General features: G+C 48.7%; 1 protein-coding gene across 2 annotated transcripts in view; it reads right to left on the reverse strand.

Moving 5' to 3' along the window:
* INTS4 (integrator complex subunit 4) overlaps positions 1-17,468 on the reverse strand; it is a 133,970-nt gene that overhangs the window by 30,738 nt on the left and 85,764 nt on the right. For both annotated transcript variants that reach the window (XM_029602195.1, XM_029602193.1), the window contains 2 exons: positions 5,453-5,610; positions 3,369-3,462 (listed from right to left, as the gene is read on the reverse strand). In XM_029602195.1, the coding sequence (XP_029458055.1) occupies positions 3,369-3,462; positions 5,453-5,610 (252 nt within the window). The remainder of the gene's footprint in view (positions 1-3,368; positions 3,463-5,452; positions 5,611-17,468) is intronic.

A 17,468-nucleotide genomic window follows, 5' to 3' on the forward strand; every position in this document is an offset into this window, starting at 1 on the left:
TCACCCATGTGTGAGGACTATCATCTTGCTTGTCCTGGGATAAAGCAAAATTGCTTACCTTTAATAGGTGTTATCCCAGGACAGCAGGATGTAGTCCTCACGAAACCCACCCGCCACCCTGCGGAGTTGTGTCCGAAACGTTTTATTTTATTTTTTGCTAAAGCTTATTGTACAAATGAGAATGAAGGGAGACCCCTGTGGCTCGAGGGATCATCCAATCTTATGACAAACAAAAAGAAAAACCACAATTGGCAACATGATATATATCTTTACAGATACGGTTCTTTTTTTTTTTTTTTTTTTTTTAAATTCTTTATTTATAATTTCAACATATATACAAGGATAACTTGTCCATATGAAAATTACAGACAGTAATGTAATATAAGAAAAGAAATTAATCAAGCATAGAATATTTTCATTCAAACCTAATATTTTCTTACATTACTTCTGTATTTGTAAAGTAAAATTAGGGATGCTTATAGATTTTGAGCAATTTTTAAACAAAATAATATATAAGTAAATTAGGTTTAACCCCCTAATCTATCTCTATCTAACGTTCCTTCATCAACCCAGGAGTGTTTTTAGGTGTTCTGGATCTGTGAACTGATAATTATGTCCATCCAATTTAAGTGAGCACTTACAGGGATATCGTAAAATAAATTGACCTCCCCTTTCTATTACTTTAGGCCTTAATTCCAAGAATTTTTTCCTCCTAGTCTGAGTGTTTTTAACTAGGTCTGGGTATATCCATATTTTATTACCATAATAGGTTTTGGACCTATTATGGAAAAAATATTTCATAACCAAATCTCGATCGGTAATGAAAGCGAAGGTTACTAGCATCGTGCCTGTCTTACCCACAACTAACTCTTCTTGAGATTTCTCTAAGAAATCTGACAAGTCTAATGTAGAATCCCCATTTTTTTTTCTCCCTCTACCCCATCTACTTTTTCTTTAACGGTTTGGACATTTTCTTTCGTCTTAAACGAGTTATTTATATAAAATGCTCTGACTATGGTAGGCATATTTTGTTCTGTAATGTTTAAGATTTTAATAACATACATCCTGAACAACTCAATGGGAGACACCTTACTAATGACAGGAAAATTTATTATTCTTAAATTTAAAGCCCGTGAGTTATTCTCTAAATTTTCTAACTTCCTTTGTATTTCATCTTCTGCCTTAATTTGTTGGACCTCTATTTTTTCTATCTGCTCTATACGCTGTTCTACTACCTTTATCTGTTTTTGCTGTACTACCAAAACTTCTGAGTTATTTTTAACAGTTAAGTTTGTTTCATTAACCGCTTTAGTTAAGTTTTTTATAGAAAAGTCCAATTTTGTCAAAACATTCCATAAAGTGTCCATTGTTATAGTCGTTGGCCTGACTATAATTTCTTGAGTATGTTTTCCTTTTAGTTGTTTTAAAGGTTGTTTGGGTACGCACACAGGTGTCACATGATTTTCTTCCACATTTCCTTGTTCAATAATTGTTGGGGATTTTCTTGCCGATGCTTCATTGTCCTGTATAGCTCCATTAGATAGATCCAGATTCCCTTCCAAAACCTGGGGAGTTTCTGGTAGTATAAAGGATATATCCTTTTCTTTACCAGGAGATGGTGGAACGTTTGGTGCTCCTGGACTTAAAGATACGTTATCGGTCAGTAGGGACAGATCCTGCTCCATCTCTGCCCCTACAGCGACCCCCTCAACAGGAGTATTCGGCGGGTTAATCAACCAATCAGCTACCAACTTTTGGCTTTTCTCAAGAATAGGAGTACTAACGGAAGGCTTTAACTTTGCCTTCCGTTTTGTATGCGGCCATCAGTGCGTAAATTTACAGGAAAAGCCTAAGATGAGCTGTGGATTCCCTAATATATTTACTAAGCTTCCCTATGGGCGGGTATAGGGATATCAGTTATTAGTAATTATTAATAGGAAGCGTACCTGCAAAAGAAATCCAATAATCCTGGCCGCAATGGACCCGAATGGACCCGGTCGGAGCCGGTCAGAGCCGCGCGCCCCTTTGGCGCGCGGCTTCGGCGGCGCACCGTCAGCGACCTGTGCGCCGTAGAAGTGCCGTTTAAGAGGTCTCCCACGGCTCCTCCTACGCCAGCTCTGCCCTCTGCAATTGGCTGTCCAGCAACACCGTCGGGGCAGGCTGCCTACCCCCGGAAGTCTCTTTCGTTGCGGCAGGGAAAGGCAAATTGGTGCAGGAAAAAGTGCTTCACGCAAGTTCAGGTAATAATCCCTTTTACCTCCAGTTTGAATTCCGTAGAAGTGCCGTTTAAGAGGTCTCCCACGGCTCCTCCTACCGCAGCTCTGCTCTGCAATTGGCTGTCCAGCAACACCGTCGGGGCAGGCTCCTGCCTACCCCCGGAAGTCTCTTTTCGTTGCGGCAGGGAAAGGCAAATTGGTGCAGGAAAAAGTGCTTCACGCAAGTTCAGGTAATAATCCCTTTTACCTCCCTACAGATACGGTTCTATTCGCAGATCTTTTTTCAAATTACATTGAAATATAATCTTGCAACCCATTTGAGTTTAAATGAATATCTAAGGTAACAATAATGAAAGCTATTTACATAATATGACTATAAATTCAAAAAAATTTATATAGCTAAATTGTATTTTATTTTTACAATTAAGGCAAAATCAAAGTTTTCAATGATTTTTAAATTACATCGATGTTTTATATATATATAGGTAAATTTGTACTGCAATGATTTGAGATGGTTTTATATGTTATATGTCTTATATTTTTTGAGTTTGATTCAAATATGTAATATTATATTTTTATATGTATTCTGGTTTTAATTATTATGTTGTTTTTCATGATTTATTTATAGCCCCTGAGGCAGCCGTTGTGAGAACGGCGAAACTCGGCCTGAGTCAGGCTATTGTTTTAAACACGTCTCCACTACAATAAACAATTGAAAGAGACGTTTTGGCATCTATTCCTTTTTTGTTTACCTAGCTCAAGGGATCATGGCATGCTGGGCATGCTCAGTGTGCCAGGCAAATGTTTCTAGAAACTTTGACAGAAAGTTTTCCGTAATAGGGCTCCGTCCAGTGACGTCACCCATATGTGAGGACTATCATCCTCCTGCTTGTCCTGGGATAAACACAGAGAGATGATTTTATAAAGGCAAAAAATAAAATAAATGAGGCTAATACTGTGGGCCATGAGTAAACCTCCTTAGAAGTTAGCATCGCTCTAGATAAGGAAGACTTGGTAGGTCTACTAAATAGGGCTTTTATCCTTAATTACTCAAAAGCGATTCCCGGTTACTTGGTTATGACTAGTATTACATTTTACTTGATATAAAATGTTAGAGAGCAAAACGTGTCCTGTCCTCACAGGTCTCCTAACCTTAATAAGAAGCAACTGACAGCGCAGGTAGGTTGCTGAAAAGTCTGCCATCCCAGCCAGCTCCGACTGCAGTTCCCCAAGTCTCTGGAGGTCACTAAGGCAGAAAGTAAAATTAAAAAAAAAAACAAAAACCGAAAACAAGTCACCACATTATATGCAAGGAAACAAAAAATATTAGTCTTAGGTTATCATTAGAGAGGTCAATATTCAAAAAAAGCTGAACTTTAGGCCCTTAAATTAGAGGGTCATTTTCAATCAAATTTAGGGTCCTAAATGTAGGACTCTCCTCCACAGATTTGCCTAGATTTAGGTCCCTAAATTTAGGATTCAGCCCCAGTAAATTTTCAAAAACGTTAGGCTCCTAAACCCTTTTGAAACTGACCACAAAGTAACTCCTCCAATCAGATACTGAAACAAACAGCATTCTGCGTGGGCTCCACTGGCTCCCAGTGAACCAGAGGATACAGTTTAAAGTTCTGGGTACTATTCGCAAAGACTTACATGGGGGTTTTGTTCATGTGAATCATTATATATGCTTGTAAATAGCCTTTGTGCAGGCCAAGCAAAGTTTCACAAGGCCCAAAGTATGTACATACTTCTCCTGCCACGTGGAAAAGCACATGTGGAGAAGGAGGGCATGGTCAGAAAGTCTGCACAAACTCACATAATTTAGAAGTGGAATACCCGCATATGTCAGCAAACATGCGTGCATGATTTTACGTCTGCCCATGAAGCCACAAAAAATTAAATCAACTCCTCTTTGTTTGAAGTTTTTTAATAGGCAGGGGGGTCTAGGGTGTGACTGTACTGCTGGAGGGCCTGGGTCAGCTAGTGACATCTCAGTCAAGAGGAGCTTGGAAGTATGAGCACAAGAATTTTCATAAGAGAGATACAAGTATACATCCAGCCAACTTGGTAAAATACTTGCATCCACGTATAAACCAAGATTTCTGTGTACATTACAATTACTTTGTGTGTAAAACAGATGCACATATTTTTTTTTACAAAAAGGTGTACAAACTATGCAGATCTCTCCATGCTAAATTAATTGGATGGATGGGCAGACTGGAAGGGCCATATGGTCTTTGTCTGCCATCGTGTTTTCTACAAAAAGATCAGTGGGTGCAATTTTTCCAGTTGAAGGCAAACAAACTGACACAGGGTCTCTTCTTGCCGTCCTCTGGATTAAAGTCAAGTTGCTGCTAGACAGGGAGATGAAGAACCCTGAACACAAAAAAATAGCTTGCCACCTGAAAAATCACAGTCAGACTCTTTGGATTCTGAAAGTTACAAAAGTCAGCCCATTTTTTAATTCTTTCATTATCACCATCAAATTTTTGTCAGGTGCTAAACATGCAATACTTACAACCAGGCCTGGATTTACCAATAGGTCTGGCCTAGGGCTGCAAATTTGTAAGGGGCAACAAAGCCAGCTGAAGATTTGTAGCCTCCCAGTTCTGCTGACTCTCTCTCAGCAGAGAATGGCCTGCTTTCTGCTCCAAGCCCTCCCCCCTTCCAGTGCAGAAAACAGGAAGGTAGGAGTGAGGCTGGAAGGGACAGAGCAAAGAAAAAAACTGCTCGTCTCCCTCTTCCAGCCCTTCCTCTCCTGTCTTGTGCAGGAAACAGGAAGAGGGAGATGAGGCCACAGCACGCAGCAGGAAGCCAAGAAATGTCACTGTGCTTCCTAATTCTGGCCCTTTCCTCCTGTCATTCAAGGATTCAAGAGCGAGGAGGTGGTAAGCCTGGAGCAGAATGAACAGAATAAAGGTGGCTGTGTCTTAGATGTTCCGCTTCGTTGTCTGAAGAGGGAGGGGGGGGTGAGGGGAGAAAGTGGGGAGTGGGGCAATAGCATCTAGGGGCAGCAAAACTCTAAATCTTACAACAAGGCTATCTTAATCTGGCAGTGAAAGGTTCTAGTACCTGTGCTAGTCTTGCAGTAAACTGAATTCTGTTCGGATTCTGATTCCTTTAATTGGACCAACATAAGAATTATCCAACCCTGCTAATGAGACCATGAAGGTCCCGTTTTCAGAATCACATTTGTCCTAGCAATGCAACCATGTCTTCCTAGTCTGCAGGCTTACCGGATTGTGAATTCCAGCAGCTCTTGTGTCCCCTGTGGGTCCAGGTGCTGCAGATTGTAAACTCTCTCCAGGCTCTGCTGCAGGAAGTGCTGGGAAGGATCCTCGTGTGGGGTGATGCTGGGGAAAACGGGCAACGTGACCAGCTTTCTGCCCGGCAACTGAGGAAATGCAAGAAGGAAAAACCAGCAGGTCAAGTCTCAACAGCTGTGACAGCTCAGCAGTGGTCTTGGGTATCAGAGGTAAAAGATAAACTCTGGATTCCCTGTACGTACCCGGATCAGTCCAGACTGTGGGGTTATGCCTCCCTTCCAGCAGATGGAGATAGAGAAAAACTTGAAGGGCACCCTCTCTTAACCTGGTGAGCCGCCTGCATCCCCCCTCAGTATTTCTCTGTCTCCAGCAGATGGAGGTGGTGCAAACCCTGCAGTCTTGCCCTGTTCCTGGGTTTAAGGCAATTCCCCTTAAAAAAAAAAAAAAAAAAGAAGAAGTTAGAATTTTTCTCTGACAGGAATCAAGCAAAAAATCCACCAAAAACCCTGAAAGTTGAGACCTCTTAAATGAGTTCCATCTAAATCACACGAACACCACATTAAAGGTCTTCATTCACTATGACTTTTCTCCTTAACTGCGTATATGGAAAAAGTCCTGAACAAACAAGATCCTAAGTATACATTGAAAAAATTACCTATACTTCCCTACCTCCACATTATATAAATGTAATTAAAGACTCAAACCCACAACTACCATGAAAACCGTGAACTATGTTTTGGAGTAATAAAGGAAAATTGGTTCTTACCTGCTAATTTTTGTTCCTGTAGTACCATAGATCAGTCCAGATTCCTGGGTTTTGCATCTCTGCCAGCAGATGGAGACAAAGTTTTTCTGACACTGCTACATAATCACTTGTGCTACTTGCAGTTCCTCAGTATTGACCTGTACCCAAGCACAAAAATCGTACACACACAAATTCAACAAATTTACAAAAACCTTTTTCAACAAGTCTGTATTCCATATCATGAAAATATGTATTCCCTACCAATAAAACCCAGCTGAGTGGACCACTCTCCACAGATCGGGCAGGTTCTGGACTGATCTGTGGTACTACAGGAATGAAAATTAGCAGATAAGAACCAATTTTCCTTTCCCGCCACGTACCCAGATCAGTACAGACTCCTGGGATGTTCAAAGCTCCCTACTTAGGGTGGGACCTGGAGAGTTCCACTACAAAACCCTCTCGCCAATTGACCAGGACTCTGGATCCCCCACATGTTGATGACTGCTCCTTGCCTCCCTCGCATACTCCAATGTATATTATAATCTTTATTCCCCCTTCTTATTTCCTACTCCAAGTTTACACATCCTTGTTATAATGTAACTTTATTTCTCCTTCAAATTGTCTACTGTTTGGTTGGTTATAGTTTCTACTTGTTCGATGTAAACCGAGTTGATTTGATTTGTATCAAGAAATTCGGTATATAAAAGCCTTTAATAAAATAAATAAAAATATAAGTGACAGTACCTTGTGAAAGTATGCAGAGATTTCCAAGTCACTGCTCTGCAAATTTCCTGCTGTGAAACCAGCTGAGCCTCTGCCTATGAAGCTGCCTGAGATCGCATAGAATAAGCTCTCAAACCCTTAGGAACCGAACATCCCTTTGTTATGTACATGGAACCAATGGCCTCCTTGAGCCACCTCGCAATAGTAGCCTTGGAAGCCTGAGAATCTTTCTTGGAACCACTCCACAAAATAAAGAGATGATCCAACCTCCTGAAATCATTTGTTACATTGAGATACCTCAACAGAGCTCTATGTACATCCAAAAGCTTAAGCTCTCTCTCATGAGGTGCGGAAGAATCCATCTCAATAAAAGCCAGACGTTCCACTGACTGACATGAAATACCAATACCATCTTCAGTAAAAACGAGAGTACTGTCCGCAAGGACACCCCCCGAGTCTGAAATCTGCAGAAGTGGATCATGGCAAGACAAAGCCTGCAACTCAGAGATTCTCCTAACTGAAGAAATGGCCACTAGAAAAATGACCTTAAGGGTCAAATCTTTTAGGCATTGCTCTCCAAAGAGGTTCAAAAGATACCTCATACAAACTTCTGAGGACGAGATTAAGATTCCAGGACGGACAAACTCCTAACCAGCAGACGCAAATCTTAGCCCCTGCAAGAAACAGAACTATGTCAGGATGAGAAGACAGAGTAACCATCTACTTTACCTCTCAGGGCAAGCCAGAGCAGCTACCTGGACCCTAAGAGAGTTGAAATCCAAACCCTTAACCAAACCCTCCTGAAGAAAAGTCAAGATATGAGAACCGAAAATCGTAACGCTTGCACACAGTTAGTGATACACCATGATTCAAAAACCTTCCAGACCCTTACATACTATAGAGAAGTAGAAGTCCATCTAGCCTGAAGGAGCGTAGCACTAACCGCTTCTGGATACCCCCTACTTCTCAGTCGCTGCCTCCAAAAGTCAAGCCGCTAGATAAATGTGAACAGCCTGGTCTGAAAATATTGGCCCCCTTCCGATGAAGAGCCTGCAGATGGGCGAAGCATAACGGACCGTCCACGGCTAAGTTGACCAAATCCGCAAACCACGGCCTATGTGGCCACTCTGGAGCTAATACCACCACTTCGCCCGGATGTCTCTCTATCCATCACACCACCTTGCCTACTAGAAGCCAAGGAGGAAATACAAAGCAGAAATCCCCAAGGCCAAGCCAGCACCAGAGCGTCAAACTCCCTTGTCCCCGTGTTCTCTTCTCCGACTGAAAAACTGAGCCGCCTTTGCATTGAGACAAGTTGCTATTAGATCCACATGGTGGCAGCCCCACCTCTCATAGATGAGCTGCATCACTGTCTCGGACAGCTCCAACTCTCCCTGCGACTTAGAAAATCCGCTTGGACGTTTTCTACTCCTGCGATGTGTGACGCTTGTGTCTGCTCCAGGTTTTGCTCTGCCCAAAGAATCAGCTCCTGAGCCTGGGCAACTGCTCGACTCTTGGTTCCTCCCTGCCAATTGATATAGGCTACTGTCATCTCATTGTCCAACAGGACCCTCACCGACAGACCTTGCACCAACGGCAGATACACAAGTAAAGCTAAACGCACCACACTGGTCTCTAACCGATTGATAGACAAGGAAGCTTCTGTCGTAGACCAGCTGCCCTGAGTAGACTGCTGCTGACAAACTGCTCCCCAACCAGAAAGATTGGCATCGGTAGTAAGAGCTACCCAATCCGGAACCTCCAGGTCGACACCACGAACCAGAATGGAAGTCAGCAGCAACTAAGACAGGCTATCCTGTGCAAATCCCTCGAGCAGCAAGGGAAGATGGAATTCCTCAGAGAGCAGGTTTCACCGAGACAACAGTGCCCTCTGCAGAGGTCTCATATGCGCAGAAGCCCTTGGCACCTACTCCAGGGTTGACACCGTCAAACCCAGAACTTGAAAATAATCCCAGACTCTAGGTATTGGCAACCCCAATAAGTGCCAAATTTGCTCCTGCAGATTGAGAACCTACTCCATCGTGAGAAACATCTTGCCCCTCTGAATGTCAAACCAAGCCCCCAGATACTAGAGGGACTGTAACGGCACCAAGTGACTTTTTGCTAAGTCACCACCCAGCCGAGCGACTCCAGAGTACTGATCACCTTCTGCACTGACCAGCAACAAAGGTCCTCCAACTTCACCCTGATAAGCCAGTCGTCCAGATAGGGGTGTACCAGCAATCCTTCATGACGCAATGCCACTGCCACCACCACCACCATAACCTTGGCGAAGGTGCGTGGCACCATGGCCAACCCAAAGGGAAGAGCCTGAAACTGAAAATGTCAACACAGAACCATGAATTGCAGAAACCACTAATAATCCAGCCGAATGGCAATGTGTAGGTACGCCTCTGTTAAATCCAGAGAAGCCAGAAACTCACCCCTGCGCACCACTGCTATTACTGACCTCAGGGTCTCCATACGGAACCTCGAGCGCCACATTTACCCACGTCAAGTTCAGAATTGGGCAAAAAGTGCCTTCCTTCTTTGGAAGATGAAGTAAATGGAATACCTTCCCTCGCCTCATTCGTCCTGGGGGACTGGAATCACTGCTCCTAACATCAACAACAGAACCAATTTCTCTTGCACCACAAACTGCTTTTCTAAAGACCCACAGGGGGAAACTAGAAACAAATCACGGACAAGCTGAGCAAATTCTAACGCATAGCTGTTTCTTATTATGCTGAGAACCCACTGATCCTATGTAATCTTGGCCCACTCCCCGAAAAACCACACTAAGCAACCCCCTATAAAAGGAAAGGCAGAGTGGACCAGCCTCACCTCATTGTGAGGACTTAGTCCCAGCCGCACCACTACTTGCAGTGGCTCTAAAGGGCCTTCGGCCTCCATGAAAGGACTGGCCCCAGGACTGACCCCAGAGAGAAAACTGTTTTTGTGAACCTGTAATTCCTCTCGCCGAACACAACTTCCTACTGTCTTGAAAGCGGAACCAAGCCTGGAAAAACCTCCGGCAACCTATGCACCTTACTCTCGCCCAGATCCTTCATCAACTGCTCCATGTCCTCTCCAAACAAAAGGCGGCCCTTGAAGGGCAGAGAACACTACTGGGACTTAAGACGACACATCCACAGCTCAGGTGCGCAACCATAACCTTCTGGCTGATACAGCGGGACCCATAATCAGAGAAGAAGTTCTCATCAGTTCATACAGAGCATCAGCAACATACGCCACTGTTACTTCTAAGTGGTCGGCCTTAACTGCCTCCTCACCAGACTTCGCCTGACCATCCTGAAGCTGCTGCACCCAATGCAGACAAGCTCTCTGATTAAACTGGAACAGATGGCCGTCCGTAAACTCAGGGTCAACACCTCAAAAATTATTTTGAGATGAACCTCCAGTTTTCGATCCTGTACATCCTTCCTCACCGTGGACCCTGCCATCGGGATAGTCGTTTTCTTTGTCACCACCGAAATCGCAGCATCCACCTTTGGAAGGGAAAACAGCACCAATGTCTGCTCAGGCAAAGGATAAAGCCTCGCCATCACCCTCCCAACTCTCAAGCCGGCGCTGGGAGTACCCCACACCCTATCCACCAACTTATGATATGGGAAGGCTCTCACGGGACCCCTAAGCCCATCCAGGGCTGGATCTGCCCCTTCTATGTCAGAGTATTCTTGCAATATCTTCAGCCCAAGCTCCTCCAGAACCTGAGGAATCAAAGGTCCTAACTCCTCCTTACGGAACAAACAGACCACCTTAGGGACATCTCCCTCACATACCGGGATCTCCTCTGGATCATCCCCTGGAGCTGTGCCGGCCGCATCGGATCAATTCCGAGGTCCTGCGACAGAGGTACCCCCAGATCCTCCCCACCCTCTGAATTCTTTGACTCATCACCAGACGGATTAGAGCCCAAACGCTGAACCAGCAAACGCCACTTCTTCAGAGACTGCCCTGGTCTGGAACCCAACTCCAGACCCTTGGCAGGACAGGTCTAGGTCCCCAGCCCTGCCTGCTGAGCCAAATAGACCTCATGCAACAGCAGGTCAAAATCAACCGAAAAGGGCCAGGAGGCACCAGCCAATGGCTGAAAAGACCCAGCACCAGAAGACCCCACCCCATCTGCCCTCCCCTGCCCCTCCCCAGGGCTAGAACAGGCCGGAGAAAGTCTCAGGGGAAAATCCCCCCCTCTTCTGTCAGCGTGGCATGAGACACATGATAATTCAAAATGGACGCCGTTCCCGTGCCGACAGAAACTAAGGCCCCAAACTCAATCCAAGCCCCGGCATGCAGGGAGAACTGCTGCAGGAGAAACCTTCCTCTTTTTTTGCAGCTGCCGGCCAGACAGCCCCTGACCACCCGACATGCAGGCAGAACACTGCCCAATGCAGCTCAAGCGTGCAGGAGCCATGCTGTGCACCATCACCTTCCCAGAGGGAAAATCCCCACAATACAATGGAGCTCGCCAACAGCAAACAGCACGGGAGAGAAAGAAACCCTCACCCAGCTGCCAGAAGCGCAAAGGCAGGGAGCCGTCCCTGAACTTACCAAGGGCTTCCTCTTCAGTTAAACTACTTTTTTTTTTTTTAAACAAAACTTTAACACAAACTCCCTTAAAATGGAACACAGAGCTGTTCACACCAAAAGAGAAGATTAACCAAATTAAAAAGGGAGAGACTGACAAAAAACAGCTGTCCTGAGCTTACAGCCGCCTCAGCAGCCTCGTGAAGGGGAGGGATTCTGCACCACTAGATTTACACCCCTCGAGTCCAAGAAGCGAATGTACAAAAGGGTCACCAACCCCCTAGGTAGTCCACCTCCACCAGACAGGGAAGGACCCAGCAGGACCCAAAAACCCCCTGGGAGGAAGGCTCACAAACCCAAAATCAACTCCAGACTGCAGAACTACAGGTTTTGCTCCATCTACCATTTGCTGGAGACAGAGAAATACTGAGGAACTGCAGGTGGCACAAGTGATTATTTAGTAGTGTCAGTAAAACTTTGTCTCCATCTGATGGCAGGGATGCAAAACCCAGGACTCTGGACTGATCTGGATATGAAAAGAAAATTAGGTTCTTACCTTTGGCTAATTTTCGTTCCTGTAGTACCGAGGATCAGTCCAGACTCCTGGGTTTTGCCCCCCCTCTAGCAGATGGAGACAGAAGTTTATAAACAAAAAACTCCGCCTACATATAGGCTGGTGCCACCTACAGTCTGGCAGTATTACTGAATGTCAAAGTGGCAGGATAACCCGCAACAAAGAACCCAAAGAACACTGAAGATTACCTCCAAACTAAGCCCAACCGAAGCTTAACTCCACCCAACTGGGTACCGAACTCGAGGTAACCAACAAACATATTCCAGAAACAGCACACAGACCACACATCCTCTCCCGGCAGACAACCGCAACCGCAATACTGGGCGGGACTCTGGACTGATCCTCGGTACTACAGGAACGAAAATTAGCCAAAGGTAAGAACCTAATTTTCTTTTCCCTGTACGTACCAGGATCAGTCCAGACTCCTGGGATGTACCAGAGCTTACCTTACTGAGGGTGGGAGCCGGAGAGGCCTGCCCTAAGCACCCCTTCTCCAAACCCCGACGACCCTGGCGCCTTCACATCCAAACGATAGTGCCGGGCAAAAGTATGGACTGACTTCCAAGTGGCCGCCCTACAGATCTCCTCCGTAGGGATATGTTGGCATTCCGCCCAGGAAGCAGCCTGGGCGCGAGTAGAGTGGGCTTTCAGTCCCACCGGCAATGGTCTCCCCGCCAACAAATACGCTGAGCGAATGGTTTCCTTCAACCAACGAGCAATTGTAGTCTTGGAGGCCGCTTTACCTCGCCTGGGACCACCATAGAGGACGAACAGATGATCGGAGACTCGGAACACATTAGTGATCTCCAAATAGTGCAACAAGACGCGCCGAACATCCAGCTTCCGCAGGTCCCTAGCCAAGGGATCCGAAGACTGCACCTGACCAAACGATGGCAACTCAACCGTCCTGATTGACGTGAAAGGACGAAACCACTTTGGTAAAAAAGACGGCACAGTACGCAAGGAGACTCCTGAATCTGAAATCCTCAGAAAAGGTTCTCGACACGACAGAGCCTGCAGCTCAGAAATCCGCCGCGCCGAGGCCATGGCCACCAAAAATACCACCTTGAGTGTCAAGTCCTTAAGAGTGACGTGCCGCAGAGGCTCAAACGGTGCCTTACACAGCGCTTTAAGAACCACATTCAAATTCCAAGACGGACACGGAGGACGAAACGGAGGGCGTAACTGTCTTGCCCCCCGAAGGAAACGCACCACATCCGGATGCTGCGCTACCGAAACTCCGTGCACCCGCCCCCGAAGAGATCCTAGCGCTGCCACTTGCACCCGCAAAGAACTACAGGACAGGCCCTTAGCCAACCCATCCTGGAGAAACAGCAGAATATCCGGGATAGTTGCTCGGGTAGGTGCTGTGCCGCGATGCACACACCAAGTCTCAAACAGTCGCCACACGCGCACGTACGCCAGAGACGTAGATTTCTTTCGGGACCGCAACAGCGTGGATACCACTGAAGCCGCGTACCCTTTAGAGCTCAACCGCTGCCTCTCAAAAGCCATGCCGCTAGACAAAAGCGATGCACCAGGTCGAAACAAACGGGCCCCTGATGTAGGAGATCCGGCAGAAACGGAAACCGAAGTGGCCCCTCGACCGCTAGATTCACCAGATCCGCGAACCAGGGCCTCCTTGGCCATTCTGGAGCCACCACGATCACCTCCGCCGGGTGCTGCTCTATGCGACGCAGCACCCGTCCGATAAGCGGCCACGGAGGAAACACGTAGAGCAACACATCCCTCGGCCACTGAACTACCAGTGCATCCACTCCTTCCGCCAACGTCTCCCGTCGACGAGAGAAAAATCGAGGAGCCTTTGCATTGCGGAACGTGGCCATCAGGTCTACTGCTGGTGTGCCCCACCGATCGCAAATGAGCCTGAAGGCGTCCTCCGCGAGCTCCCACTCCCCGGGATCTAACCAATGCCGGCTGAGAAAATCCGCTTGGACGTTTTCCACCCCGGCTATGTGGGAAGCCGCGATACTGCTCAGATGGGCCTCCGCCCATATCATCAACGACCGAGCTTCTGCCGCTACCGGCTGACTCCAGGTTCCCCCCTGACGATTGATATAAGCCACCGTGGTCGCATTGTCCGACAGAATCCTGACTGAACGCCCGCGGAGAAGCGGGAGGAACCTCACCAGAGCTAATCGCACCGCTCGAGTTTCCAACCGATTGATGGACCACGACGCCTCCCGAGCCGACCATGTTCCCTGAACCGCTCGACCGAGACAGACCGCTCCCCAACCGATCAGACTGGCATCCGTGGTAACCACCGTCCACGACGGAGTTTCCAACGAAACCCCGCGACTCAAGTTGTCGTGGCAGAGCCACCACGGCAAGCTGTCTCTGGCGTCCTGGGTCAACGGCAGGCTGAGGAAAAATTCCTCCGAGACCGGGCTCCAGCGGGAGAGCAACGCGGACTGCAAGGGACGCATATGCGCAAACACCCATGGAACTAACTCTAGCATGGAATTCATAGAGCCCAAGACCTGCAGATAGTCCCAGACCACTGGGACCGGTTTGCGCAACAACCTGCGAATTTGCCCCTGTAGTTTGAGGATATGCTCTTGCGTTAGGGCCACCGTGCCTTGACACGAGTTGAACACTGCCCCCAAATACTCCAGGGATTGCGACGGCACCAGATAACTCTTGGCCAGGTTGACCACCCAGCCCAGTGATCGTAACAGGTGAAGCACCCGCTGAATCGCCAGCAGACAAAGAGTCCTCGACTTGGCCCGAATCAGCCAATCGTCCAAGTATGGATGCACCAACAGCCCCTCCTGGCGGAGTCTCGCCGCCACCACCACCATAATCTTGGTGAACGTGCGCGGAGCCGTTGCCAGGCCAAATGGCAACGCTTGAAACTGGTAATGTTGCCCCAGTACCGCAAAACGGAGAAACCGTTGGTGCTCCCGTCGAATCCCAATGTGCAGGTACGCCTCTGTGAGGTCCAGAGAGGCCAGAAACTCTCCTTTTCTGACCGACGCGATCACGGACCGCAAAGTTTCCATTCGAAAACGCGGAACCCTTAGGCACTTGTTGACACTCTTCAAGTCGAGAATGGGACGAAACGTTCCCTCCTTCTTGGATACCACGAAATAAATGGAATACCGGCCCTGTCGGAGTTCGCCTGTCGGTACCGGAACGACGGCCCCGAGGTCGCGCAACCGCGCCAGAGTCTCCCGCACCGCCCGGCGCTTTCTGAAAACCCGGAGCCGGACGGTGTGAAAAATCTAACGAGTAGCCGTGTTTTATCACCTCTAGGACCCACTGATCTGACGTAATCTTGGTCCATTCCTCGTAAAACCGACTTAACCTGCCTCCAACCGGGGGAACCGAGGAACGGACCGGCCTCACTTCATTGTGCTGGCTTACCGCCCTGCACAGCCGGACTGGCCCCCGGACGGCCGAATCGACGCCCACGAAAGGACTGCGAGTACGACTGTTGTCGGGCCGCACCGTGACGGAACGAAGAGTTCGATCCGCGCGCCGCACGAGTTCTACGGCCCCCACGAAACCGCGGCCGAGCGGCTGGAGCACCCCGGAAACGGTATCTACCCTCCGGTAAACGGTGCACTTTATTCTCCCCCAATGATTCCAGGAGATCCTCCAACTCCTTACCAAAGAGCAACTTCCCCTTAAAGGGAAGGGAGCCTAACCTAGCCTTGGAGGTACCATCCGCCGCCCAATGGCGAAGCCACAACAGTCGCCGCGCCGCTACTGCAGAGACCATGGTCCGTGCCGAAGTGCGCAGGAGATCATAAAAAGCGTCCGCACTATAAGCGATGACCGCCTCCAATCGACTCGCCTGCCTCGCCTCATCCGTCGATAGAGACTCATTCGCCAACAGCTGCTGTGCCCAGCGTAAACCGGCTCGCAACGAAAAATTACTACAAACCGCGGCCCGGATTCCCACGCCGAGACCTCAAAAATACGCTTCAGTTGAACCTCCAACTTCCTATCCTGTATATCTTTGAGAGCCGTACCTCCCGTTACCGGGATGGTGGTCTTTTTGGTAACCGCTGCCACCGCCGAATCAAGTTTTGGCAGGCGCAGAAGTTCCAACACGTCCTCCGGCAGTGGATATAACTTATCCATAGCCTTAGCTACCTTGAGTCCCAAATCCGGAGTATCCCACTCCTTAAACATCAAATCCGATGCCGAGAAATGTAGTGGAAAAGCCAACGAGGGACCCCTGAGGCCCAAGACCACCGGATCCGTCTGACCCAGACGAGATTCTACCTGGGGAAGTGGGATTCCCAGTTCCCCCAGGATTTCCGGGATGAGGGGCCCTAGCTCATCCCTATGGAACAACCGAACTACCTTCAGATCGTCCCCATCCGTAGCGTGCAGTGTCCCTGCATCCTTAGGCTCCGGCTCTTCATCCCCCTCAACCCCCCTCGGGGGCTGGGATGGGCAGTCCAGATCCTCCTCCGGATCCGCCAGCGCCTCCGACTCAGACGAGGAGAGCGAAGGCCCCTCCGCCCCCCTGGAACGAAGAGGCCTTGGCCTGGGCGGGGGCCTAGACAGCCCCCTCCCCCCGTGCCGGATTTTGGGGCCTTGACCGCTGGCGCTCCGCTCTCAGAAGCGGGGATCCCCGGACCTCTCTTCCGAGCCAGGCGGCGTGCTTTAAACGCCTTATGCATTAGCAACACGAACCGCGAGTTAAATGAGGAGTCCGATGACCCCTCCTCCTCTCCCCCATCCTCGGGGGAATCATCCCCAGGAGACTTGGACCCTACCGGCCCTTCCTCACTTCCAGACACCCTCTGGGGGGACAAACGCGGCGGGTCCTGCACCTGTGCGCTGGTCTGCCGGCCCGCGCTAACTTGTGCTGCCCGCGCTGAGAAAATGGCCGCCGTTCCCGCCGAAAACGCTGGCAAAATGGCCGCCGTCCCTGACGAACTCGCAGCCGTCCGCTCCGGGAACGCTGATACCTCGCGGTCCTGCCTACCCCGCCGAGACGCTGAAGGCACCGCCGACCCTCCTTCTCCGCCGCCCACGCACGCGGAACAGAGACTGCCGCGGACCCGCAGGCCCTACACGAAGCCTGCCGAGGCATTTGCAAAACGCCGCGGAGATCGGAGAAAAAAAAAAAAAGACAAAATTTCCTCCCCGGATCGCCGAGCCCCCAGTCGCCGCGAGGTACAAGCACACCACACACACACACACACAGCCAAACAAAATCCAACACCAAAATTTATTTATTTATTTATTTATTTTTTATTATAAGCTGCTTACCTCGGATCCGGATCCGGCTGGGGGGAGTGAGCCGGGACCCCCGGTATCACCCCCAGCCCTGTCAAGCTGGTACGTGGGGCTCCCCCACTCCTCGGCGGCCTCTACCAGGAGGAACGGTCCCCTCAGGACCCTACCTTCCCCTG

The sequence above is a fragment of the Rhinatrema bivittatum genome, chromosome 5 (assembly GCF_901001135.1).
Source record: "Rhinatrema bivittatum chromosome 5, aRhiBiv1.1, whole genome shotgun sequence".
Taxonomy (NCBI): Eukaryota; Metazoa; Chordata; class Amphibia; order Gymnophiona; family Rhinatrematidae; genus Rhinatrema; species Rhinatrema bivittatum.